Below are 27,707 nucleotides of genomic sequence, written 5' to 3'. Positions count from 1 at the left end.
TAATTAAAAATTAAAGACAGGATTTTCCAATTTGATAGACAGAAATGTTATCTCATAATTCTGTCGAGGTGGAGGTAATCATAGTGCACCTCTAAATGACTTAAATTCTCATTTATCCTAGCAAAAAGTCAAGAGGTCTAAAACTCATAAATTAAGAAATAGGGGCATATGTATATTCTCAGAGTCTGTGGTAAATGCCAGATGCAGTAGCAGTAAGAGTTGGGAGTAGCTGCCCTGGAGGAGCTGGACAGCCAGGGTGGGATAGGGTGGGGGCAGGCGACTGCCATGGGGCAGCAGAGGAATGGTGCTTTTGTATTTAAGTTCCCTGCATCATTATATTTTTTAAAAGCATGTAAACGTATTAATTACTTTGTCTTTACAAATGACATTTTGGCTGTTGGTTGAACTTGCATTTCAATTTGTTATCACAACTCCCGTAATTGTGTAACCCTAACACCAAGTAAAACCCAGGCTCTCCGGCACAAGCTATACCTCCCAAGATTCCGCAGGCTGCAGGGGCGGGCTGTCCTCGGGTGTGGACTACAACTCCCAGGACTCCGCGAGCCCAGGGGGTGGTTTTGGCCGCGACCCGGGCCCAGAACCCGCGGGCCTGCGCATGCGCGCAGGCTCACGCGCCGGCTCGCCGGCCGGGCAGGCGCACGGCGGGCACCTGCGAGCGCAGCGGCCGCTGTGGCGGCAGATCCCGAGGCGCGGCGGAGCCTGCGCTCGCTGCCTGGGCCTCCGGCGCTCCGAGCCGGCGCCGGGAACGGCGGCGGTGTGGGGAAGCTGGCGTCGCCGAGGGCCTCCTGTACGTGTCGGCAGAGGTGGCTTCAGCTGGCGGAGCCCGGGCTTCAGGTGAGACTGGCGCGCTCGGGGCTGGCGCCGACTCGGCTATCCGCCTGGGGTTTGAAGTGGGGGGATCGGTCCCCGACCTCCCCTGAAGGGGACAACCAGGTGCCAGACTCCAGGGTGAAGGGGAGATTTTAGGACGCCTTTCAGGACCCGGGGAGTTTGCAGAACGGAGAAGTGACGTGTGTTGCGGGCTGAAGGAGGCGCGGGAGGTGGGCGGGGTGGGGGGTGTACTCTCAGGGTTGGGGTGCCGCGGGCTCTGGCAGCGCCCTTGGACGTGCCCACTGAAGCCCTTAGCTCTTGTAGGGCACTAGCAGCGGGTCCCCACGCCCTTTTGCTTTGGGAGGTGATGGTGCACATTTGGCAGGGGTGGCAGGGAGCCAGGCGAAGTGCGCCGAGGGGGCCTGGGCGGTTCCAGCTGCCTTGGAAGGCAGAACCTGGGCAGGCCTGCAGCTGATCCCTGGACTCCTCGGGGCTCAGTAGGGCACCTGTTGTGTGTCCAGTGGTTTAAGAGCCTGCCAACGGCCTGCTTGACAGTGCCAGACAGAGTAGCCTCCGAAGGGGGAACCCTACGGATTCCTGACCCCATGCATGTGTGCAAGAACCCGTCTCCCTGCCACGATGGGAGTCCTCTGCTAAAGTGTGGGACCCTTAGGCCAGAGTCCTGCCTCAGGTGGTGAGAGGCCAGTGCCTGCTTACTTTGTGCCCGCCAACCCTGAGAGTCTACTCTTGGAAGAAACGGCCCGCATAGGAGGGCATGACTTCAGGGTTATGGGGCCAGCTTGGTAGGACTTAGTAGCTAAGAGCACATACAGAGAAGGGTTCCCTCACCAAATGTTTACTGTTACATATGCCCGTTACTATCTGTGTGCCCTTGAACAAGTTGCTCATCCTCTCTGAGCCTCTTGTTTATTTCTTTGCAAAATGGGAATGAAAATACAGTACCTTCATCACCAAGGTTGCTGTGAGGATTAAATGAAATAATGCCAGGCAAGTCCTCAGCCCAGTATCGGGAGCACAGTGAGTGTGCAGCACATACTAGCCAGTCGTGGTTGCCAATGATAGAAAGTGTTAGAATTGAGTTTAGAATCCAGGTTCGTCTTTACTGGAACTAGCTGCCCTCTCTGGCTCTCATGGATCTTGGAGATCTTCCAGCTCATCCTTTCACATTACATATGAGGAATCTGAGTCCCAGGTGGTGGCAGAGCTAAGAACGAGCATAGGTCCCTTCATCCCCAGGGTGAGCCTTGGGCCCCTGGGAGGACAAGGAGAAGAGGAGAGTGGAGATTCTCAGCCCAGAGGAGGACATGGGGCTGGTGCTGCCGGCTGGGTTCACCAAGGCCATGTAAGCATTCTGGTTGGCAAGTTCTTGCTCTGAGCCTTGTTTTAGAAAATATTTAGTAATAAACAAAGTCTTCAGTGAATATTGATCTAATCCAAAAATTAAATTACCAAATGCCTCATTCCCCAAGGGTCCTTCTCAATCTCAGCTTAGTTGTCAGTGGGATACTTCCCCCCAGGACCTGCCGATCACGTGATTCCCAGGGGTTCTTAAATTGGATGAAATAATGAATGTAAAAAGCAGAACCCACAGATGTCTTCATGGGCTTTGGAGTCAGACTTGGGTTCGAATGTGAGCCCCACCACTTAGCTGTGCGACACTGGGCAACTCACATAATGACTCTAAGCATGTGTTCTTAAGTGTGAAATGGAATTAATAACACCTCCTTTAGGTTTGTAATAGGGAATAATTAAGATAATGCATGTAAAGCACTTAGCATTGTACATGGCATAGTGGGAGTTGTTATGTCATTATTATGATTAGCAATAATATTGTAAAAATAATTGTCATAGTGCTTTGCCTAGGTTGTCTGTTTGAATTCACAAAGAGAATTCTCTTTGTGGAATTCTCTTTGAATACCACCCTGTGAAGTAGGTGTATTTGTGTTTTTCAGGCCAGGAAATGGAGTCTTAGAGAGGTTTGGCATTGGCCTAGGGTCATGTAGCTGCTAAGTGACAGGGACAGGAACTTAACATCCTAGCATCTTCAGCTCTAGAACCGGTGCTCTCTAATTCTCCTACTCTACTGCCTGTGGTCTTTGCCATTCTTGAAGCACAGTTATGACCTGGGGCAGCCTCCAGTGTTGTAGCAGGGAGTCTTCTCACACCTCTTAGGTAAGAGGCAGGACCCTGCAGCATGTGTATTTCCTCTTTGTCTAGTGTTGGATGAGTGGTGAAGCTGACAGGGGCATGTCCTGGGTGAGTTCGGGGGATGATGTGTTAAGAAGAGGCAGCCCAAGCAAGCCCTGTAGCCTCTTTAGGCTCTCATCATTGGACCACAGGGCCGGATGAGGGTGCAGGCTGGATGGGACCTGGGAAGTGTGGTTATGAGAAGAAATGCCCTTGCTTAGCTTCCGGGAAGAGTTCCGGAGCTGCATACATCTCTGGCTCGGTCTCTGCTTTGGGCAGCCCTTGCTTGAGCTGTGGATGTCAGGAGGAGCCATGGACTGAGAGTCAGCACGCCACTGTTTTAATCCTAGCTGCCTGTGAGAGCTCACACTGCCCCTCAAGACCTCTTTTATAACATAAAGTGTTGGAGGAAATCATTTCTAAGGGCTCCTTTGGCTCTAAAAAGCAGTGGTTTTGTCATTCTGAATTGATGGCTTAACCTTCTCAGCACAGCATCAGGGGAGGTGGGCTAATTATCACCCCAGTGTGCTACCCAGACTCTCCTTGGGGCAAGAGAATGGCCACAGTTTCCTAAGCCACCTGCCACAGCCAGCTCTCTCTGCCTGGCTGGGCGGGGAGAAATTACAGCAAGAAGCCTTGTGTTGCTAAGTTACAGTCTAGGGCCTGTGGGTCTGTTTCCAGAGCCATCCACACCTGCTCTGCCCTTGACTAATAAAAACTCACTGCTCTAAAGTCTGCCCTGCTTCTCTGCCACTGATTGTTGCTGCAAGCCTGATGACAGATGAGCACAGTACTTAAGAACAAGACCCCAGGAGTCAGAGGCAGATTCAAATCCTGGTGCCCCTGCTTGAGCTGTAAGACCTTAAGCAAGGTTCTTAATCCCACTAAGTCTGGGTTTTCTCATGCTAAAAGAAAATCGGGATAATACTAGTACCTGCATTGGAGGGCTTTTGTGAGGCTTAAATGAAACAGGGCAGGAAAAGGGCTTAGCATAGTGCCTGACACATAGTAGGTGCTCAGTAAAGTAAGATGATGGTACCATGCACCTCCATCCCCTGCCCCAGAGGCCAATATCCTCTCTTTCTTAGCTAGCCTGGACAAAGATCAATCCTTCCATTTTCTCGGGCTTCCCACATCCTCACTGGTAATATACTCCAGGCCTACCACCCATAAGAGAATCAGATCTTTCACTCCGCCAGTGGCGACTGCTGTTGGTACAGTCTTATGCTAGGAATTTATCTCTTTTCCCCATTTTGAGAAGCATAACAGAGGGCCTCTTCCTTGCTGTTAGTGGGTACTCAACCCTGCGCAAGCCTCAGGAAGGGGCTGGGGTCCCTGGTCTACTATTTGCCACTATTACTGTTATTACCAGGTAAGGCGCTTGGGTTGTTTTAGACACACCCATTAATAAAACACACCCAGGGGTCCTTCGCCAGTGGAGGTTTGTGTCAGCAATCTTGGCACATCCTGGGGTGGCATCAGGAGTTGCCACAGTTGTGCTGGGTCCCAGAGTTTCCAAGAAGATTGTGCAGTAGCCGTTGTAAGGAGAAGCAGCTCAGCCTTGCTCTGTTCACGCGCTCCTTTCTCAGGGGACCTACCCTCTCTCTGCTGGCCGGTTAGGTATGGGCATCTCCCTGTGTCTCCCACTGGTGGCTGCTTTAGACCCAGGCTCCACCCTTAGTGCAGTTAGCCGTGGCCTAGAGACCTGGACTAGTTTCTTGTCAGCTTCACACCACAAGGATGCAGTTAATGTGGGAAAGAGTGGGTTGGGGCATTCTCAAAAGTGGGCAGAGAGTATGGCAGGCTTTTCAGTCTGCCCTGGAACTTAGGCTTGTGCGTTGTCTTAGCAAAGGCTGGGAGCAGAATTTAGTTACCTTTTATTGATGAAAGTAGTTCTCCTCAGTTGAATCAGTTGCTTACCCTAGGCTGGAAAGAAATGCTTTACTGTCTATTGCAAAATTGTGGAATGATAGAAAAACCTCAGAGCAGTTCTTAAAACTGAGCACAGTGAAGATCATGGGAAGCTTTATTAAAACACAGGTTCCTGGGTCCTATTCTCAGAGATTATGGTTCAGCGGGTCTGGAGTAGGGCCCAGGATTCTGCATTTCTCCCATCCCTGATGATGCTGATACTGCTGGTCCATGGATCAGCCACACTGTGAGTCCTGCTTTGGGTGACCTCATGACCAGCCCTCCTGCCACCTGTGGAATAGCCCTCACAGGTTGACCTCATTTGGCTGGACCACTTCCAGGCAGCAGCTCACTGCCCTGCAAAGTAGCTGATCCCTCTAGACTCTGACCCGTAGAGAAGCCCTCCTCCTGCCCATCATGCTGAGCTCTCCTCCCCATGACTTCTCTCTGCAGTCCTTACTTCATTCAGGTTCCTGGAGCAACCTGCACAGCCGTGCCGAGTGGGCAGGGGCAGAATGGGAGTCCTGTGTTCCCACAGTCCACACCTGCGCCTGGGGCCTGGGTTGCTGGTGTCGTCATCGTGCACGTGTGTCCAGTCTGGTAGAAAGGGTTGCATCCCACCCCTCTGGAGCAGCCTCCCTCTTGCTGCACAGCTTCTCGGGTGTTTGAAGAGCGCTATGGGGTCAGGGGCTTCTTTTCCCCAGGGAGGTGGCCCTGCTCCTTCGATCATCCCATCCCAGAAAGACTCATGTAGAATAGGTTCATAGTAATGGTTAAGCGTGTAGAATCTGATTCCTGACAAAAATGCATAACCTGAATCCAATCGTGGAGAAACCGCAGACAAGCCCACATTGAGGAACACAGTAGCAAATAATCGGCCCCAACTTTTAAAGTTGTCAAGATCATAAAAATCAAGGAGAGGCTAAGAAGCTGCACCCAGATTGGGGGGGACTAGACAGATGTGATAACTGGATGCCACGATTCATCCTGGATTGGATTCTGGCCCAGGGAATAGAGACCACAGATTAATAATAGTATAATATCAATATTAATTTCCTGAATTTTTGTTGTATAAGAGAATGTTCTTATTTTTAGAAAATACACACTAAAGTCTTAAAGGCTAAATGGGCAAGATATCTCCAACTTATTTTTACGTGATTCAGAAAAGAGAGAGTTTGTATACAGCTGTCCCTCAGTATCCTTGGGGATTAATACCTAATACAGTGTAAATGCCATGTAAGTAGTTGTTATACTGTATTATTTTGAAATTGGTATTATTTTTTGTTGTGTTACTATTTTTTGTTGTTTTTTTCCTCCTGAATATTTTTGATCTGCATGCAGTTGTTTTGAACCCAGGGATTCGGTATCTGTGGTTATTATGGAGGACTGACTATACAGAAAGAGAGAATGATAAAACAAATGTGTCAAATTAGCAGTTGGCCAATCTAGGAGAGTTCTTTGTGCTGTATGTGCAACTTTTTTGTAAGTTTGAAATTATTTCCGAATGCCAAGCATGATGGCTCAGGCCTATAATCACCTCTGCTTGGGAGGCTGAGGCAGGAGGATAGCTTGAGGCCAGGAGTTCAAGACCACCCTGGAAATATAGTGAGACCCCATCTCTAAAGAAAATGAAAAAAAAAAAACTTAGCGTGGCATGGTGGCTTATACCTGTAGTCCCAGCTACTCGGGAGGCTAAGCAGGAGGATTGCTTGAGCTCAGGAGTTTGTGGCTGCAGTGAGCTATGATCGTGGCACTGCACTCCAGCCTGACCCTGTCTCTAAAAAAAAAAGAAAGAAAGAAAAATAAGAAAAAAGAAATTTTTTCCAAAGAAAAAGAAGAAAAAGATCCAGTCTACCAGGCTTAGAGTCTCATCATTGCTTCCTGTGTAAACTTGGCTTTCTAACCTCTACGAGCTTTGGTTTTACCATCTATAAAATGAGGACCATCATTGAGAAGCAGAGAATCTGGCACCTAGTGATTGGCCAGTGGATGTTAGCTATGGTAATGTTATCATTATTAGGAAAGGGAGGAGTTGAGGGTGACACCATGGTGATGAGACCAAAGGAAAACCCACACAAAGGCCTGTCTTCTCCCCCTCCTCACTGATGTGGGGTTCCAGGCTCCCTGAGTGTCTGGCAGGGACCACTAGTAACCTGGCCACCCTAAGGCATCATCTTAAAGAGGGCTTTGCAAGTGGTCATCTGAGCCCATGGGGCACCACTGGTGAAGCCGAGGTCTCTTGGCAACTCTGTCCCCCTGCCTTCCCTGGCACTTCCTGTGCCTGCCCCGCAGCCTGGACTCTCCAGTCTCTACCTGCCTGGGTATGCAGTGCCCACTGAACTGCATGGGCCTGGCCATCACTGCCCTAGGGTCGGGGAGGACCATGGCTTGGAGGCTTCATGGTGTACTGGGCACATATAAGGACTGGGCACAGTGATGCCTGCTGTGGATTTGTAGCAACCAGATCAATAGGGACGTGTAGACACATAACAGGGATGCTCATCTTATCCTCCACCACCACCATGCCTCTAAACCCTTGCTTGTCCCAGACTCACTCGCCCTCCAGGTGGCTTCCCTGGAGGGTGAGATTTCTTGTCATGGTACCTATGTGTTGCACACACTTCCTCATGTTTCTTTGTGAATGTTTTATGCTTCCTATAGTGGCTGTCTTCTGACTCTCTTGATGAATTTGACCCTCTCAAACTGGGCCTGAGGTCTCATCTGGATCTATGTACACATGGGGGGGGTCTGAGCATTCCCTGTAAGAATTGTTTTCATTTGAATTTGCAGTTTCACCTAGAAAAATTGGTGCAGGCGTGTTCTGCGTCACCTGTGTGAGCCTCACAACAGAGATTCACGCTGTTCTCTTCCCTGTTTGTGTCCCAGTTTATGACCGTCTTGGTACACAGTAGTGCTTCTCTGTGGTTCCAGAGAGGACCAACACAGGCAGATGTAGCTTCCAAATGAACCATATGTGCCATGAAGAAGCCAGATGACACGGCAGGCTGTGTGGCAAGCAAAGATTTCTGCATTATTTAGAGGCTAAAAATTGGTGAGAGTTGCAGGCAAGCTGGTGGGAGGCTGGCCTCCCCTCCACTTGCATGGCTAGGCTGTCCTGCCTCCCACTCAAGCCTTGGCTCGTCCTCAGCAACGACTGACGTCACCCATCTCACCAGAGCAGCACAGGCTTGAAATCTATTGGGATTTCCCCCCCTTTGAATGGGTTCAATAAGGCAATAGAGTCACAGACATTATCTATTGACACAGGATTAACGCCTCCAGCTGTGACTTGACTTTGCTCTTTATACTAAAGCAAGCAGTGGCAAGGTTTTAGTCTGAGGTTGTGAACTCTTAACTAAATGTTACATATACCTTAATAATTAAACTTGTCAAGTTTTATAAGGACCACTCAGAGGCTGCCAACATTTTGCCAAAGGGTAAATATCTTTGCCAGAAAACCTGATCTCCTATAAATGTCCCACTTTATGAATGGCATTAGATTAATAGTTAATTTTGGAGCACATGTAAGCATTATGTTACTAACACCAGTTCCTTGTACTACTTCTGCTAACAACAACAAAAAAAAGGAGGGATTGGGAAGAAACCATTCTGAGGATAAAATTGAATTAGTGAAAGTTGTTTGCTCTTGACTAATTCACAGTGTGTGAGACCCAGCGATACAGGACTAGAAACTTCCGTAATTCAGTCTGCATTTGGGATAAAAAACAATTTTCAATGACAAAATAAGAATCTATAATTTTCAGTTGGATGTATGAACAACCTTAAAGGTCAAATTGCTGTAATATTAATATAAAACCTTCCACATCTCCTGGCCTGAGCCCTGCAGATCTTCTGCAGCCTGGTGTGGCAGGTGCTGGCAGTAGTCTAGTCCCCCACCTCCACTGCTCATGGAGGAGTGACAGGTGAACACCTGGTTCTGGCAGTCATGCAGCTGGGAACCCAGTGCAGGCAGCGAGGCCAGCAGGAGAGGGGATTTGCCTTAGACCAGAGCTTGCAAGTGAGCACCAGTTTTTACCGGGTAGCAGTGAGGCTAGCAGCCCCACCCCTTGGTGCACGTTGTCTTCACTCAATTTGAATAGTTGCCAGAAGTTACAAATTAGGACATTTCACATTTTGAATGGATTTCTAACTTCTCTGGAAAAACCAGAAGAGTATTGTTATGGACTGAATTGTGTATTCCCAAGATTCATATGGTGAACCCCTAATCCCCAGTGCGATTATATTTGGGGGTAGCGCCTTTAAGGAGGTAACAGTGAAGGGTAAATGAGGTCATAAAGGTGAGGCCCTAATCTGATAGGACTGGCCTCCTAATGAGAAGAGGAAGAGCCTAGAGCCCTCTCTCCCCCCTCTCCATACACACACACAGAAGAGACCCTCTATAGGCCAGGAGGAGAGGCCTCACCAGAAACCAATCCTGACTGCGTCTTGATCTTGAACTTACAGCCTCCAGAATGGTAGAAAGTAAATTTCTGTTGTTTAAGCCACCCAGTCTGTGATACTGTGGTATAGCAGCCCAAGCAGACTGGTACAGATAAGTACCGCCAGGCCAATTTCCTGCCAGGCCCTCATCAGCTGGTGCTTGGCCTCTGGGTCACACAGTCCACCCTCGGCTGTCCTTTCCCCAGTGGCTCCTGGCCCTAGTGAGCATGTGAGTTTGTACTCTAGGCTCGAAATTCCTGGCCCTCTTATTCTTTATCAGACCTCAGGCCCTTATGGGCTTTCCTGTGCCTACGTCTGGGGCTGGCCAGGGCCCCCAGAAGTGGAGCCTGTTCCCAGTGTGAGGACCAGTCTTGGATGGTGAGCCTCCGCTGGCAGGTGGCCTTCACCCTCTCCGCTGAAGGTGTCTGCAGGTGTGGCGTGTTATCAGCGCCTTCCTCCAACGCTTCTTGAACAGATGGGATCCCAGAATGGAGGATCCGGTAAGTCCGTGGGAATCTGATAATATTTAGCTACTCTGGGAGCTTAATAAAGTGGTTTGGGGGATGAGTTGGCAGCATCCTTTTGTCTGCCTCAGTTTCTAAAGGGCTTTTTAAGGCATGTTTTTAATCTCTTGTTTATTTCTTTTTTTCCTTTCTTTTGGGAAAAATTCTTGCCATATCATGCTTTGTCCTGGCTGAGCCACCAATCTCTTTGTTCCACACACCAGTTGGGTCTGGTGCCCAATGTAGAGGAGGCCCAGAATGATAAAGGTGGTGGCCATTGAGGACCCTGGTCCGCTGTGCCCAGGAATGCCGAGAAGATGAGGTCCACGTGGTGCCTGGGCTATTAGCATAAGATAGTGCTTAGGATCCGTGTTCAAATCCTAACTCCTTTCCATACAGGCTGAGGGACTTGGACACGTTTATTTAGCTTCGCCCAGCCTCTGTGTCCCGATCTGTAAGGTGGGGATAATAGGAATGTTAGCCTCAGTCCCCTTGGTTTGAGGACTAGGTGAGGAAAATGTATATACAGCTTTTAGCACACTGCCTGGAACATAAAGGGCTGGAGGCTGGTGGTTTTGATTGGGTCAAGGTAAGAGTGGGTTCCTATTTAATAGTTTTCAGTAAGCCGGGACTCAATTTTAAGTACGGGTTGCGTCCTTGGCACTGCGCTGGGACTTGAGGTACAGCACAGGGTGTCCAGCTGGTGATGCTGCAGCGATGGAGGAGCCTCACTGTCTGGGGGCCAGACTCACTTAGGGCACAAGGTGGAGTGATGGGAAGAGGCAGGTTTCCTGGTTTTATTTTGTCTGCTTTTCTAAAGGCAAGCAAGCAAATAAGGATCCAGGTTTTCGGGTCCTCTTTAAAGCCCTTCTGTCTCCTTCTGGAGTTTCAACACTGAACATGTGGTCACCCATCTGCATTCCCTCCCTCTCCCTCCCCTGTGAGAGCTGCCCCCTGCTCCAGAGCTAGATGACTCTGGCTTTTCAGCAAGAGCATTCTCTGGTCATTGTCATTAGTCTAGGAGGGAGCTGGCCACAAAGCACGGTGTACTACTCCCTGGTTTGAGTCCTCTGAATGCCTGAGGGGTTGCTTTTCTTCCCCACCCCTTGCCCCACTTTAATTAAAATCAGGTATTCTGTGTCTTGAGGATGGTTTCCAGCTTGGTCTTTAGAGTCCAGGAACACTGGGTTCAGATCCAGGCTCCATGCCTGCATGGCCTTGGGCAAGTGATGGAACCTCCCTGACCTTAGGTCTTTTGTCTAAGCACTGGGAATGACGATACACTGTCGTGCTGGGGTGAGCACTAATGGGGCTGTAGGCTGGGGCTGGGAGCCACTGAAGGCAAGTGGCTGTCCTGGCTGGAGCAGGGCAAGGCTGGAGCACCACTCATTGTTAGGACACTTGTCGTGCCCTTGCCCAAGCAGGAGAAGGCTGATCTGACTCGTCTGTTTCTCTCTGTGTGGAATGGGCCATGTGAAAGACCCCTCATCCTGTGCAGACCCCATACCATTGGAGGTTCTGTAGCCCAGAGGGGCGTGGCATCCTTTGCTCCTCACAGACCACCGGACCTTCATGCTCACCTGCAGATACTAAAGAACCAGCGGAGGTTTCCAGGAAGGCAGTAGGTAGAGACAAAATATATCATCCTGGTGGCCCGTGCCTCCAAGCACAGCCATCTCACCTCTTCAGGACAAGACTCCCTCTGGGCAGCCCTTGTCTCTGAGAGGCAGCACAGGTAGAGATGTGTGGGGTTGAACCCAGCCTCTGAGCCTTTCTCTGGATGGAAGATGGGGACACCCTCCCGCTGAGCAGCAGTAAGGAAGGATTCAGTGAGGCTGTGTGTGCGTGTGTGAGGGACCCAGCATGGCGCCGGGCTGGCAGGAGCTCAGTGGGTCTGTGGTGCTTGCACATCTGACTGCAGACAGGGTGGAGCCTGCCCTGCTGCGCAGAGGTAGGTTCACCGGGAGAGAGAGGATGAAAGGCAACACACGAAGGGGAGGCAAATTCCAGCTCTGCCTTTGAGCTTTTGAGTTCTCAGAGTAAGTATACAAAGGAGGCTGGGCCACTTAGGACTGGGAGGGAGTTCCCCGTCACTGCAGAGTAAGAGTTCTTGTGATGCTAGGATTCTGGCACCTGTCCATTTCAGCCAAGCCTGGTAACACTTAAAGTGGCACAGGAAGCCTCCGTCTAAGAGTTCTTACCCTTGTCACCAGTGCCCTGGGGAGGCTATTGGTGCATCGGGTTGTCCTGAACAATCAGTCAAATGTCAGGACCAAGCAGACAGCATCAGTCTGACCAAGTTATGGTCTGCAGAAGGCAGCAGCTTAGCTCTAAGTCTGTCTTGGTGCCTGAGGCCTGGGAGGGTGGCCTGGATTCTCTCTCTCTGCCCTTGCCTTCCTGCCACTGCCCTGTCCTCACAGTGACTAGCAGCCTCTGCAGGCACTGGGAACCCCAAGGAGCAGTAAAAATTGGCCTGGATGAAGGAGAGGGAGGTCACCGGGTCTGCTGCCCAGTAAGCACATTGGCTCAGTTATTCTGCACCATTTTGATTTTCTTGCTAGCGAATTGTGTGATTATTATCCAGGAACATTTGGATGTGGTGATGGGGAAGGGCCTCTTGATCATCTTTAGGGCCAGGGAGCTGATTAATGGACGCTTTGCCTCCATCTGTTATCTTTGAAAGCCTTTCTGAAGAGTGCACCTGCTCCTTCAATCCCCTGGCTTCTGTGGGCTGCGGCAGTGCAGCTGGGGAGGAGGGGACGCACAGAGGCGGGTGGGAAGCAGACTGGAGGGTTTTATAGTGACTGTTGACAACCCAAGTACTTGCTGGCTTCCTACTGCCACACCTTGGCTACTTCACCGTAGGTAGAAGTGCAAGATAGTCTTTCCATGTGTCTCCACAGTGACAAAATACAAAAATATCTGTGTTAGTTAAGGTTCCCCTAGGAGTAGACCCTGAGGCAGTGATTCAATTGCAAGTAGATGATTTGTGCTGAGTCCCGATGAACATGAATAGGGGAGTGGGGACATGAGACAGGGAAGGGGAGGCAGCCGAAAGGGTGCGCATCAGGCCTGTTACCACTGTGGACAGCTGGAGCTTAATCCCGCTGGGGAACCTTGGGAGCCAGTGTAGAACATGCCTCAAAGCTAACCCACCTGTGGGTTATTTATGGGCATTTATGCATCCATTCCCATTGTCAGACATTGGTGCAGGCTGCCTGGCTCATAAGTGGTGAAGTTGGCAGAAACCCAGGCAGTTGGACCTTCAGGACCCATGTTTTAACCACCGTGCTATTTCCAGCAAAATGTTGCTCTGTCCATTCCCAGCAAACCTCTCTTCCCATTTTCCCCCTTGGGAGGGTAACTCAGGAACCCAAAATGCCCAGTGCAGGTCCATGTAGGTCAGTCTGTCCTGCCTTCTCTCAACGCCATTCTGGCAGGGCCAGCAGGGGGCCTTAGCATCTAATTAGAAACAGCTCCCTTGTCCCCCAGGCTCAAAGGCTGGTCCCTGCCTAGTTGCCTGTTTGCCCCATAAGACCCCACCCTGTGTTTCCTGGTCCCATGGCCCTAAGCTCAGTACTTGGCTGGGATTGGCCACTGCATACACAGTCAGCCAGGCCCAGATGAGGATCCTGGCCACTGCCCCACATCCCTACCTGCAGTCAATCCTGCCTTGGACGACAGGGATGCCTAGGAGAGGGGCAGGTGGCAGAGTGATCGCTAGAGAGGTGATGGGTACCTGGAGTCCGAGATACCACTCAGGTTGGGGGTGAGTCTTTCCTCATTTCCCTGAGGGTCTTGCTTTCTGATACTCCCTGGGTGTGTCTGTTTTAGCTTTAGCTTCTGTTGGAAGCTGTTCGTGTCTGTGATCAGAGCAAAACGTGCATCAGCTCGTGCCACACGCATCTGCCTCCCGTCTCTCCAGAGAGGGCTTTGTTTAGTTTATTTTTTCCGAATGTTAATTTATTTCTCATCCATTCTCCAGGATGCTCTTGTAATTTGTAATAGTGATTTATTTGTTTCCTTTTTCACTTCTTATTATGTCAGAAAGACACAAAAGAGGATCATATAAGGAGCCTCATCATCGCGTTCCTCAATGGTCAGTATCCTCCTGTTGGGTTCTGTCTGTCTCCATGCTTTCCCTGCTGGAGTGTTTTAGAGCAAACCTCATACATGTCATTTTACCTATGAAGACTTAGGTTCTATAGCTTCTTAAGTTATCTAACTTTTTTAAAACTTTTTTTACTATTCTGAATAAATTTTAGACTTACAGAAAAGTTACAAAAAGCACTTAACCCAGATTCTCCTAATGTTAACATCTTACAGAGCCACAGTACAATTATCAAAACCAGAAAATTCATAAACCACAGACCTTATTCAAGTTCTGCCAACTGCCTCGCTAATTTTCCCTTTCTGGGCCAGGATGCAAACCAGGATCCCACACTGCGTTTAGTTGTCCTGTCTCTTTAGTCTACTCCATTCTGGGCAGCTCCTCAGTCTTCCTTTGTCTTTCATGATCTTAACTTGGTTGAATACCGGCCAGGTAGTTGCTAAAACGTCCCTCAATTTGGGTTTAAGGTTTTCTCTGTTATTAGAACCTACAGCCCTTATTCAGAGCTAGAACAGGAGCAAGAACCAAAGCTCCCATTTAGGAATATAAATTGAGGTTATATATTTGGGGCAAGAAAAGCACAGAAGTGAGGTCCCCTTCCCACTGCATTATAACAAGGGGTACATGATGCCAGTGTGTTATGACTGGTGAGGTCAATTTTAATTACTTGGTTGAGGGGGATGTCTACCAAGCTTCCCTACTATAGTTTCTATTTTCACCTTTGTAATTAATGTGTATCTCATGGGGAGATACTTTGAGACTGAGGCTATGCAAATATCCTCTTTCTCATCATACTTTCACCCACTTATTTTAGCATCTGTCAGCAGATCTTGCCTGCAACAGTTATTACTGTGATATTTGCCAAATAGTGATCTTCTATTTCCATCACTGCTTCTACATTTATTAATTGGAATGCTGTAAGGACGATCTGTCCCTTCTCTCCTATTTATTTATTCATTTTTCACATCAATATTGACTCATGGATATTTATTTTATTCTATGGGTTTTAATCTATTACTATTACTTTTTAATTTTTTTACTACAGTTGTCTCAGATTTAGCTATCGGTTGTTCATTCAGGTTGGCTTCTGTATCTTTTTGCTATGTTCCCATCATTTTTTGAGACACTTCTTGACATTCTAGCACTACAAGATGTTCCAGGCTTGTCTTATACTTTCTCTACTCCAGCCCTGGCATCAGCTATTTCTCCAAGGAGCTCTGTTTCCTTTCAGTAGAGAAAGATATTTAGAAACCAAGGTCTGGGTGCTGGGTGTGCTCATTGCTACTGCACTGTCATTGCCTTTAGGCCCTCTCAGTGGACGGAACTAGGAACTGTCTGTATGAGGGTACACACTCACATATGCTGCTCCCACCCTCCGTCATTCCAGTGTGAGCCCCTCTTCAGTGCCCTGGCCCACATCTCAGCCGAGGACCTCAGGGTGGTCCCACAACCCCTGGTGAGACACTGTCCTCCCTGCCTTTGCATTCTCTTCCTAAACCCTTTTCATCCCTTCCCTTATTTTCTGGTTTTTTTTTTTTTTTTTTTTCCCCCTCTTCTGACCTTAAGGATGGATTAATTCTCTCTCCTCCTGGCCTCTTTCTGGCTCCTGGTTTCTCCTCTTTCCTTCCATAAAGAAGATGTCAGAACTCTATGTGATGTCACGTCTTACTGAGCACACAGGTGTTCTCTCTTGAGTAGCTTTATACTGTCCACGCCACAGTGGTGGTAAGGACAGCTGGTTCCTGTGGCAGGACCATGGGGCATTGGTCAAAAAATGGTCATATATCAGCACTTTAATGTGGTTCAACCCACTATCACAGTAGTTCTTAGCTGGTGAGGCTGAATGGAGAGTTTCCAGATGGGGCATGTATACTTGAAAAAGCATATGCAACAATATAATTTTACATTGAAAAGTAAAATACATAGATACAGATATAAAATACCAACTTCATAAAGTAAGAGTTGATGAAATCCGCTGGTCTTCAGGGGCAGACATTGCAGAAGAGAGTCTCTTGTGAATGAGGGATTCTTGGGGGAAGAGGATACTGGACTTTGGGGCATGAGATTTCTCTTCATTATCAATGGGTGCATGGGTTGGAAAAGACCGAGGAAACACCAAAGTTTAAGTACATTTCTCAGGGGCAGGTTTCTTGGCTCGTAGAGACACCTTCCCTGGAGCTGAACAGGGCCGAGTGGGTGGAGTCAAAACCCAACCAAGAAAGCAGCTGTGGTGCCCCAGCCTCTCACCTGTGGCTGGACCAGAAGTTCTGGGCCCTTGTTCCACAGGAGCTTGAAGTCCTGCATGAAAGACATGAAGTTCAGGGGCCTGATACTCTCCTCTCTGCAGGGCCCTCAGGGTAGCTGGGACTTCATCCTCTTCTCTTACAATCCAGAAGCCCCATGGGGGTATGAGTGAGTGGGAGATTTTTTAAAGGGCTAGCTTTGAGTCCATGGGAATTTATTTAAAATTTAAATCATCTGCAGACTTTGGACTTGAATTGCCCTAAGGAATGTGCTCCTGTGTCCCCTTCATACAAATTGTGACCCACCATGTTCCTGCGCCTTTCTAGGCCCCCCATTCTAACTCCCAGGCTCTCTTCTCCCATATTGAGTGGGAGACACTGGGCCTGGGAGCTTCTAATTGGCTTTTCTACCTCTGTTCTCCCAGAGAACCTCCAGGCAGCCCTGCTCAAAGACCTATCATAGCTTCCCATTGCCTATGGGATAGAGCTCCAGTTCCTTGATCTGGCATCACAGCCACTGACACTCTGGCCTTAGCCGATTTTTCTAAGTCTCTCTCTACTACTTCTCTTTGTAAACCATCCACTCCAACCAGACCGGACTGTTTGGTCTTCTTGGGTCACACTTCCTGGACAGCCCCTACCCCCTTTCTTTCCTGAGTTGAGTTTCAGCATTGACAGGGTCCAACTAATGCATTATTTCTGACCTCCACAACCTAGTGAAGAACCCTTATCTTTGCTGATGAGGAGCTTGAGTTCAGTGATCTTGAGATCACGTCTCTGTTCCCTCTGAAAGCTCCAGGAAACAGCCAAAGCAGAAGGGCTTGCTTCTTCCTCAGAAGGGGTCTGGCACTTACTGCCTGCAGGACTCACTGGAGCCCAGCTACTGCCTGTGTTGTGACACTTAAGTTGCCGTAGTCCTTGTCCTCTACCAGCAGGTGGCACCTGTGTGGAAAACTGTTGTAGATCCTCTTTGGCCACAGCAAATAGGTTTGATTTGCTTTCATTTCTTATAGAAAGGTTTCTTAGGGGGAGGGTTTTGTTTACCCAGGTTAGAAGGGTCAAGGGGAAACTGATGCCTAATAACCCCAGTGTGTTAGAGCACAGAGCTCAGAAACAAGACACACAGCCAGACCCCTGTGCATTTGCCTCACACACAGCACTTTGAAAACAGGTTCTCTCCCCGTACCAGTTAGAATGTTCTGGCTGTGAGAAGCCAAAACTCCAATCCAGCCCACTTTCGACAATAAGGAAAGTTGCCATCTCTCACAGCAGGAGTTCAGAGATGGGGCTCGGAGACATCACCAGGGTCTGTTGTATCTCTTTGGCCATGTCATCTGTGGCCTTCTCTCTTTGCCCTCAAGTGGGTTTCCACACAGTCAGCAGATGGCAGCTAGCAGCTATGGTGCAATGCCTTCTTTTTCTGTGTAGTGGGTGGGAACATGGGATGTGACTCCCCATTCCTTGGCCTGATGGGCCCACTCGGGTAATGTGCCACGCCTGAGCCAGAGGCGTGCTCGATCAGCCCTCCTGGGGTTTGAGGTCTTGGCCGCTAGGTATCAGTGGGAGCGCTGGCTATCTGGACAAACTGGGGATCATGTTAGGAAAAGGAAAGGGGGGTGGATGCTGGGGGAAGCAAGTGTCCCCTCTGTCATTTGTTAATGCACCTGACGCAGCAGGCCCAAGACACAGAGGCTTAGCAGCTGACCCCCGCCCGACGTGCCACAGATGACACATGTAACAACATTCGCTGGCTGGTTTCGGTCTCCATCGTCTCCTACTTAGATTTAAAATCCTTTGTTTCAAATGAAAAGTGACACTTCCTGCCTCAGCACTGATCAGTTTTTGCTTCGAGTCAGATAAAGGCAGCCAAGTGTGTCCAAAATGTTTTAAAATGACAGATTTCTTCGTGTATTCCGGTGGCCTTTTATTAGCCATCTGGTGCCTCAGACCTTTTTCTTTTCCTATCCACTATATACTCCACCTATTAAGCTGAACCTAATTGAACGAAATTGTTTTTGTATGTCACAAGCAGTTGAGTATCAGCATTCACGAGGTCCAACTAATGCGTTATTTCTGACCTGCTCCACAACCTTGTGAAGTTGTACCCTTTGCTCATGGTAGCTTGAGTTCAGAAAGGCCACACAGTAGGTCAAGCAGCTGGGGTGAGAACCTGAGTCTGTCTGGCTTTTTATCCTCCAACTTTCCCTGGCAGCACACATCCGCTTCTGGCAGCTGCCTGCAACCATCAGTGCGTCGGGAACTCAGAGCCAGGCTGGATGTGATGGCTACTGAGTGATTAGTGATACCTTTAAAGGTGTCTCCAGGAGAGCAAACCCACCAGTCACAGTAATTTAGGAGTCAGCTTCCTGTTCTGCCTATCCCTGACCCAACCTCCCCGCCCCTCCCCATGGGGTTTGGAGTAGTGCATCCCATCATACTGGCCGAGGCCAGGAGCTGGGCAGGCGGGTGAAGCAGCAGAGAGGCTGGGCTATGTGAGGAACCATCTGCTGGTGACCTGCAGGTCTCCCCAGCCACCTGTGCTGGGAGGCAACACTGCACCAGGAATGTTAGGACACCTCCATTTTTTAATCCTGGCTGTGCCACAGACTTGCTGTGTGATTTTGGCAAACTGCTTCTCTGTATAAAATGAGAAGGACTTGCTTAGTGCTTGTTAACCTTCGTAGCTGTGGAATTCCTTCTCAAGAACAAAGAACCCCTTTCTCAAATGAATTCTTATGGTACCTATATTAGTTTCCTGTGGCTGCTGCAATAAATCACCATAGATTTGGTGGCTTAAAACGAAATAACTTTATTCTCTCACAGTTCTGGAAGCCAGAAGTCTGAAACTAAGGTGTCAGCAGGGCCATGCTCCCTCTGAAGGCTCTAGCTGCCTTCATTTTGCTTCTGGTGGTTTCTGGTCATCCTGGGTGTTCTTTGGCTTATAACTGCATCACTTCAATCTCTGTCTTCATCTTCACATGGCCTTCTCTGTTTCTCTGTGTGTCCTTTTCTATATCCTATAAGGGCACTCTCATTGGATTTAGGGCCCATCCTAATCCAGTGTTATATCAAGATCCATAACTAATTACATGTGCAAAGACCCTATTTCTAAATAAGGTCACATTCTGAGGTTCTGAGGAGACATGAATTTTCGGGGGATACTATTCAACCCACTACAGTATCACCAAATGTAAAACAGATTAAAGGGGCCTGGTTCTGCTTGGAGCTAGATGGAAGCTGGTGTCCTTGGCCTCCCCACCCACCTCCACCCTTGGCAACCCCCAAAGATCAGGGTCTGCAAATCACTGGGTACCCAAGGATCCAGGCAGCCCTAGCTCACCATGTCCCATGTCTTCATTTCGGGGCTCAGGAAAAATGTTCCAGGCACTTTGGCTCCCATGGCAGGTGACCTTTGAGTGGCCTCTCCTTGAAGGATAGGGAGGAGGAACCTCTGTCCACAGCCGTCACAATTAGCATCAGAACTCACAAGCATGGGATGTGAGTAGGCACTGGTTGGGAGTTTGAACACCCCCACCTATTCCCAGGGAAGCCAAGATCACTGCAGGCGGAGCCTAATGCCAGACTGTCAGCTTCAAGGAGTAAGTATCCCTCTGCAGGCGAGCCATTGGGAGAGTGTTCCAATGTCAGGCTGTGCGTTGGCTGCAGATGAAGTAAGCTTCCAAGCAGAGATCATTTGGAAAGCCTGAGTATCCACTGTGGGGAGAGCCAGGGGAGTCACCTCTCCTTTCTCCCTGAGAGCAAAACAGGAAGCCATTCCTCTGGATCCTGGCGTAGCTGGGCTTGTGTTTATTCCTGGCATCCTGGCATTTGGTTGCTAAGCGGGTGAGAAGCCAGGACCAGCATGATGTTTAATCCTGATCATCCAGGCCTTAAGGGTCAGAGAGACATGGTGACATGTCCAGTGTCACACAGCAAAGTGACAGACCTCGTCTGAAGTTCTGCAGGTTCTGGCTGCAGGATTTGTCTATTTTTCTTTCCCTTGTAGCACGTGATAGGGAATATTCACGTGTATAGCACACTCCTCTGGGTGTACTCAGATGTTGAAAACCCAAAGATATCTTACAGTGCAGTAAAGCAGAACAGTAACTCCTACCAGCTGCTGCTGTTAATAGGGCGTAACTAACACACCGGCTGCTCGCTGCTGCCCACAGCCTAGGCAGTGGGGGTGTGGGTTCTTCTGACAGATGAACTGTGGTCCTCGTCTTCCTAAATTCAAGAAGTTGTATTAGAAAGCAACTGAGTGGTGGTGATGTGATTATAAGGATAACATTGAGCCTACTCTAATTTATATACAAAAGAAATAGGAAAACATTTCCAAACTTTTAAACTGACAAGTGGTAATGTGATTCATGGCCTGGTTCTTTGGTTAAGAGCTATTTGGTTTTCTCAAATCTGGCTGTACCCTAGAATCACGTGGGAGCTTGGCAAAACAGATGCCAAGGAGACTTCAGGTTCTGGTCAAAAAGGAGTAGACACATTTATCCCTTTCTCTCCCACTAATATAGCTAAAAACACCGGAATTATATATAAAATATCAGAAGACTGAAAGGTGGAGAAAAGAATGTGGAACAACCAGGGACCCTGGAACTCCCAGAACAACGTAGTGGTGAGTTCCCTGGGTTTTCTTTTTGCCTTTTGTATATCCCACACTGTGCACTAGAGAAGCCCACAACCCAGAAATGGCACTGGGCATAGACCAAAACAAAGCCCAAGGAAGCTTGGTCTCCTTTGTCAAAGGGCTGGAAAAGGAGCAGTCTAGCGAAACAGAAATGTTTTTGACCATAAACACCCTATTGCTGAAAAACATCAGAGAAAAATGCTTCTCCCTGCCCCCAGCTTTAGTAAAGGCCAAATGGATAGCCTAGACCAGCAGTCCTCAACCTTTTTGGCACCAGGGACCGTTTTCATTGAAGACCATTTTTCCACAGACCAGGGGTGGGGTGGGGGGGAGAGATGGTATCGGGATGACTCAAGCACATTACATTTATTATGCACTTTATTTCCATGATTATTACATTGTAATATATGATGAAATAAGTATACAACTCACCATAGGTTGGGGACTCCTGGAGACTTCTGCCCTTGCCTAGTGGAAACCAGATGTCCCCCCCTCCACCCCTCCCCGCCCTGCCCCAATTGCAAGGCTGGACTTCACTACTGCTCAGTGCTGACACGTGTCCCTCACCACTAGTCCCCCTGAGGTGTCCGTGGAGCCTCAACTTCCATCCCTACCCAGTGGTGTCAGTGGAAGCCAACGGCAGAGCCTAGGTTGCCACCCCCACTCAGCAGTTGAGTGTCCCTCCCCCTCCCAGCCAGGGTGGTGCTGACAGAGCCAAGTAGGGGGGCCTGGACTTCTACCCCCACCCAACGGTAAAGAGTCAATGCCTTCCCTTCCCCCACCAGCACAGTTTGAGCAGAAGCCTGCTGAAGTTTAAGAAGATCCATAGTGTCATAGCATTCTACCCAAAATGTCCAGAATAAGTGTCAGCAAAGAAGATATAAAAAACTAAATGGAAATTTTAGAACTGAAAAATAGAATAACTAAAATTTTTAGATTGCTGGATGGGTTCAATGAAGAATGGAGAGGACAAAGGAAAGAATCAGTGAACATGAAGACAGAATGATGGAACATATCCAACCTGAACAACAGTGAGAAAAAAGACTAGAAAAAAATTTACAGAGCCTCAAAGACCTGGGCTTTATGGGACAATAAAAAAAAATTTTTTTTAATCTAGCATTGTTTGTAATTGGAGAGTCCTAGGAGAGCAGTGTGAGGCTGGAAGTGTATTCAAAGAAATAATGGCTGAATATTTCCCAAATCTGGTGAAAGACGTAAAACTACAGACTCAGGAATCTGAGCAAACCCCAAAGAGGATAAACCCAAAAAAACCCTGCCAAGACACTTTATAATCAAACTTCTGAAAACAAGACCAAAACAAAATTTTAGGAGTAAAGAGACAAACTATGTGTCACATCTAGGGGAAATGCCGTTCAAATGATATTAATAGCAATTTCTCACCAGAAGTCCTGGGGCAGAGGAAGGTCACAGCATCATTTTTCATATGCTGAAAGAAAAAAATTGTTACCCAAAAAGTCTATGCCCAGTGAAAATATTCTTTCGGAATGAAGGTGAAATCAAGACATTTTCAGGAAGGAAAACTAAAAGAATTTGTTCCCAGCAGATCTACCCTAAAAGAATGGCCAACAGAAATTCTTCAAAGAAAGGATATGATAATGAAAGGAAACCTGTAACATCAGGAATGAAGAAAGAACAAAAAGAGTAAAATATGGGTAAATATAATAGACTATCCTTTTTCTCTTGAGGAAATCATATTTGACAGCTGAAGCCAAAATTATAACACTGTCCAATGTGGATCACAATGTATATAGAGGATATATTTACGATAATTAACTGTTCTCTTAATCATTAACAACATTAATATTCATAGCAATAGTATTAATATTCATACTATTAAGTATTTAAGATAATAAGTACTTTTAATTATCTTTAAAGTATTTTTAAGGCAATCTTATTTAAAATATATTGTAAAGGGGAGAGGATAAAGGAACCTAAATGGAGGTGAGGTTTCTACACTTCCCCAGAGGGTCAAACGGCAGTACCAGTAGACTGTGGTACATCACGGAGTACAATGTAGGTGTGCATGTGGGAGAGGGTATTTAAAACCCTTTAGGGCCGGGCGCGGTGGCTCACGCCTGTAATCCTAGCACTCTGGGAGGCCGAGGTGGGCGGATCGTTTGAGCTCAGGAGTTCGAGACCAGCCTGAGTAAGAGCGAGACCCCATCTCTACTAAAAATAGAAAGAAATTATATGGACAGCTAAAAATATATATAGAAAAAATTAGCCGGGCATGGTGGTGCATGCCTGTAGTCCCAGCTACTCGGGAGGCTGAGACAGGAGGATCGCTCGAGCTCAGGAGTTTGAGGTTGCTGTGAGCTAGGCTGATGCCACGGCACTCACTCTAGCCTGGGCAACAGAGTGAGACTCTGTCTCAAAAAAAAAAAAAAAAAAAAAAAAAAAAACCCTTTAGGATTTTTGCCTCAGTATACAAAACTTTTGTCAATGGCGACACCCAGGCACAATTCTCTTCCTTGACCACTGAGGGGGCAAGTTTCTACCCGTGCTTTTATGGGATTCTAAAAGCCAGCAGGCATGATTCTAAAGGAGCTTTAACTATTAAAAAACTCTACACCAAGAGATACATTAAAAAACACTATAGACAAATCAAAGTGAAATTCAAGTAATCCGTAAGAAGGCAGGAAAAACACAGAGAAGCGAATAACGCAGATGCCTGAGCCTACTCCAGACCTACTGAGCTGGGGCCTCCAGGACTGGTGCAGGGAATGTGGGTTTTTAGCAAGTGCCCCTTGAGGATTCCACGTCACCCAGGTTTGAGAACCTGTGGTCTAGACCAGTATTTTTTAAACATCAAGTTGCCAACCCTATTAGTAGGTTGGAAAATCAATTAAGATGATTATGGCCAGTGTTTTGTTTTTTTTTAATGGACTAGAGTACCTTACACCTCCTGGTTATGAGGGTGTGTGTTTTATAATATGTGCATATGTGTATGCCCAGCCTTTGATGAGGGTAGGCCAGAAGAGATCATGCCTTCCAAACGGACTTCACCTAAGCCTGACAGTTGATAGACATGTATCCCAGCTTTCCCAAAGCAGTGACCTGCTTACTGGTGTACCCTGTATTGGCTTTTGTCCCCTCTCTGTCTCACTTTTCCACTCCCCTGTAAGTATTTCTTGGGATGATTTCTCAAAGTGTTTAGATGCAAATCCTTGTCTCTGACTCTGCTTCTTAGGGTACCTGGCCAAAGACACCTTCTCTTTCTGGGCAAGATCACCCTTTGGTACTTTTGGTCGCAGGGAGGTGGAGATTGCATCAGAAGCCAGCTGCAAGGGAAGAAAGGAGCACATAGCTCCCTGCCCAATGCAGTGTTACCTGTGCTGCTTCTGTGTCGCTGAGGGTGAGATTCTTCAGCTGTCCCAATAGTCCTGGGCCCCAGAGGAGGCGTGGTGCCCTCCGTGACAGTGCACAAAAAGGGAGCGAATAACCACCCCCAGCCAGGCCTCTCTGTAGGTGTGTGTATGTGGGAGAGGGTATTTAAAACTCTTTTGGGATTTTTGCCTCAAGATACATTTGTCAAAGGTGAGGAACAATCCTCTTCCTTGTTCACTGAGGGGGCCAGTTTCTACCTGTGCTTTCATGGGATTCTAAAAGCCAGCAGGCATGATTTCTAAAGGAGCTTTAAGCAGGAGCAGATCTTAGCCAGTCTGCTCCCTGCACTTACATTCCTGTGTCTCTCAGAAGGGGCACAGTGGGGTCTTGGTGGGTAACCTGGGAACAGTGTTCACAGGCCTTCAATGCCAGTTCTCATTTAGGGAAAAGTAATTTCCTGGCAATCCAGGAACCTCAGACCCCTAACAGCAATTTTCCCTGTGGCCTGTCATTGCAGATACCTCTCCTGGTGAGCTTTTGCTGCAGCAGTGATTTCTGACAAACAGTCCCAGAATTTCAGTGACATGCGATAATAAGCTTTATTCACCTCAGGTGTCTGTGTGTTGGCTGACTTCGGCTGGATTGGCTGATGGCTCTGCTGATCTCGGCTAGGCTAACCCAGGCATCGGGGCCAGTGGAGCTAGACAGGCCTTGGCCAGAGCAGCTCTGTTCCATGACTGTCTCACTCCTCTTGGGGACGAGTTAGCCTGAACACATTCTTCTTATGGCAGTGTCATAAGTACGAAGAGGACAAGGCCAGTCCAGGCACTTTCCAAACCTTTGATTATGTTCTGTCTGCTAACATTGCATTGACCAAACCGGGTTATGAGGTCAAGCCCAACGTCAAGTGTAAGGATAGATACTCCACCCAGGGAAGTGGTGGAGGGGAGTGAATATTTTGAACAACGGTCTAATCTACCATGCCTAGCACAGTGGCTGTGCATAGTGGGAGCTTGTAATGACGCCAGGCAGACTATGCCAACCCCTTTTTCTTTTCCTTCTCTCCTCCTGCAGGCTTTTGCTGGTCCTCGGGGTACCCATAGGGATGGGTGAAGCCCACCTGGCCTGTGGCACTGCCCAGCGGCTATCATCTCACTAGGGCCCCACGGCAGCATTAGGATGCACCTGTCAGCGGTGCTCAACGCCCTCCTGGTGTCGGTGCTGGCGGCAGTCCTGTGGAAGCACGTGCGGCTGCGCGAGCATGCGGCCACTTTGGAAGAGGAGCTGGCCCTCAGCCGACAGGCCCCAGAGCCGGCCCCAGCGCTGAGGATCGACTACCCAAAGGCACTGCAGATCCTGATGGAGGGTGGCACACACATGGTGTGCACGGGCCGCACACACACAGACCGCATCTGCCGCTTCAAGTGGCTCTGCTACTCCAGCGAGGCCGAGGAGTTCATCTTCTTCCACGGCAACACCTCTGTCATGCTGCCCAACCTGGGCTCCCGGCGCTTCCAGCCAGCCCTGCTCGACCTGTCCACCGTGGAGGACCACAACACCCAGTACTTCAACTTTGTGGAGCTGCCCGCTGCTGCCTTGCGCTTCATGCCCAAGCCAGTGTTTGTGCCCGACGTGGCCGTCATCGCCAACCGCTTCAACCCCGACAACCTCATGCATGTCTTCCACGATGACCTGCTGCCGCTCTTCTACACCCTGCGGCAGTTCCCTGGCCTGGCCCAGGAGGCCCGGCTCTTCTTCATGGAGGGCTGGGGCGAGGGTGCACACTTCGACCTCTACAAGCTTCTCAGCCCCAAACAGCCTCTCCTGAGGGCACAGCTGAAGACCCTGGGCCGGCTACTGTGCTTCTCCCAGGCTTTCGTGGGCCTCTCCAAGATCACCACCTGGTACCAGTATGGCTTCGTCCAGCCCCAGGGCCCAAAGGCCAATATCCTTGTCTCAGGCAGCGAGATCCGGCAGTTTGCACAGTTCATGATGGAAAAGCTGAATGTGAGCCATGCAGGAGCACCCCTAGGTGAAGAGTACATCCTGGTCTTCAGCCGCACCCACAACAGGCTCATCCTGAATGAGGCAGAGCTGCTGCTGGCGCTGGCCCAGGAGTTCCAGATGAAGACAGTGACGGTATCCCTGGAGGACCACACCTTTGCAGATGTTGTGCGTCTGGTCAGCAATGCCTCCATGCTGGTCAGCATGCATGGGGCCCAGCTGGTCACCACCCTCTTCCTGCCCCGTGGGGCCACTGTGGTTGAGCTCTTCCCATATGCCGTCAATCCCGACCACTATACCCCCTATAAAACGCTGGCCATGCTGCCTGGTATGGCCCTCCAGTATGTAGCCTGGCGGAACACAATGCCAGAGAACACGGTCACGCACCCTGAGCGGCCCTGGGACCAGGGGGGCATCACCCACCTGGACCAGGCTGAGCAGGCCCGTATCCTGCAAAGCCGTGAGGTCCCACGGCATCTCTGTTGCCGGAACCCCGAGTGGCTTTTCCGAATCTACCAGGACACCAAGGTAGACATCCCATCTCTCATTCAAACCATACGACGCGTGGTGAAGGGCCGGCCAGGGCCACGGAAGCAGAGGTGGACCGTCAGCCTGTACCCGGGCAAGGTGCGGGAGGCACGATGCCAGGCGTCGGTGCAGGGTGCCTCCGAGGCCCGCCTCACCGTCTCCTGGCAGATCCCATGGAACCTCAAGTACCTGAAGGTGCGAGAGGTGAAGTATGAGGTGTGGCTGCAGGAGCAGGGGGAGAACACCTACGTGCCTTACATCCTGGCCCTGCAGAACCACACGTTCACTGAGAACATCAAGCCCTTCACCACCTACCTGGTGTGGGTCCGCTGCATCTTCAACAAGACCCTCCTGGGACCCTTTGCAGATGTGCTGGTGTGCAGCACGTAGCAAGCGTGCCACCCAGGCCTCAGGAGGGTGGCTCCTCCCATCAGTGTCCTCAGGCCCACTGACCCTGCTGTGGTGACTTCTGTTTGTTATTTATTGAGCAGGTCTGTGCCAGGCCTGTGCCTCCCTGTTGTCTCATTGCATCTGGGGTGTGGTGTTTGCAGCACTCCTCTTTGCACCAGAGAGACGGGATCCCCCCTTCTCCTGATCATCTGTACCCCTGGAGAAGTTTCTTAGCAGGGAGGAGGAAATGGAGGAGGAGGAAGGAAAGAAAGAATCCCAAGGAACCTCTTTGGCTAAGTGATCACACTGTTTCCTACTGAGTCCTTCTGGCATTCAGCTTTCTGGAAAACGAGTAATCATGTGGTTGTTGGGGTGGGTGGTTCATCAGCTTCCATCCCCCTGAAATTCCCTGTATCCCAGTGAAGGGAGTGTTGGAAACATCATTAAATGATGACAAGCATCTCGGTTGAGTCTTTTCATTGGGTGGTAGGAAGGGGAGCTAGTAGTCAGAGCCCCGAGGCCCTCAGTGGGGAAACGTCAAGGATGTGAGG

The 27,707-nt window shown here is 49.1% G+C and overlaps 1 protein-coding gene across 2 annotated transcripts; it reads left to right on the top strand.

Moving 5' to 3' along the window:
* The first annotated feature begins 620 nt into the window (after positions 1-620).
* POMGNT2 (protein O-linked mannose N-acetylglucosaminyltransferase 2 (beta 1,4-)) lies at positions 621-27,616 on the top strand. 2 transcript variants are annotated; one of them, XM_069473561.1, is made up of 4 exons: positions 693-855; positions 20,774-20,874; positions 22,451-22,559; positions 25,309-27,219. In XM_069473561.1, the coding sequence occupies exon 4, from the start codon at positions 25,414-25,416 to the stop codon at positions 27,154-27,156; it is 1,743 nt and encodes a 580-aa protein (XP_069329662.1). In that variant the 5' UTR covers positions 693-855; positions 20,774-20,874; positions 22,451-22,559; positions 25,309-25,413; the 3' UTR covers positions 27,157-27,219. The 2 variants fall into 2 exon arrangements, with proteins under 2 accessions (XP_069329663.1, XP_069329662.1); XM_069473562.1 differs by lacking the exons at positions 20,774-20,874; positions 22,451-22,559 and having other exon boundaries at positions 621-855; positions 25,309-27,616.
* Positions 27,617-27,707: the final 91 nt, after the last annotated feature.

This window comes from Eulemur rufifrons, chromosome 7 (genome assembly GCF_041146395.1).
Source record: "Eulemur rufifrons isolate Redbay chromosome 7, OSU_ERuf_1, whole genome shotgun sequence".
In the NCBI taxonomy this organism is placed as follows: domain Eukaryota; kingdom Metazoa; phylum Chordata; class Mammalia; order Primates; family Lemuridae; genus Eulemur; species Eulemur rufifrons.
The sequence above is the reverse complement of the archived record's forward strand: the minus strand, read 5'-3'. Positions and strand labels throughout refer to the sequence as shown.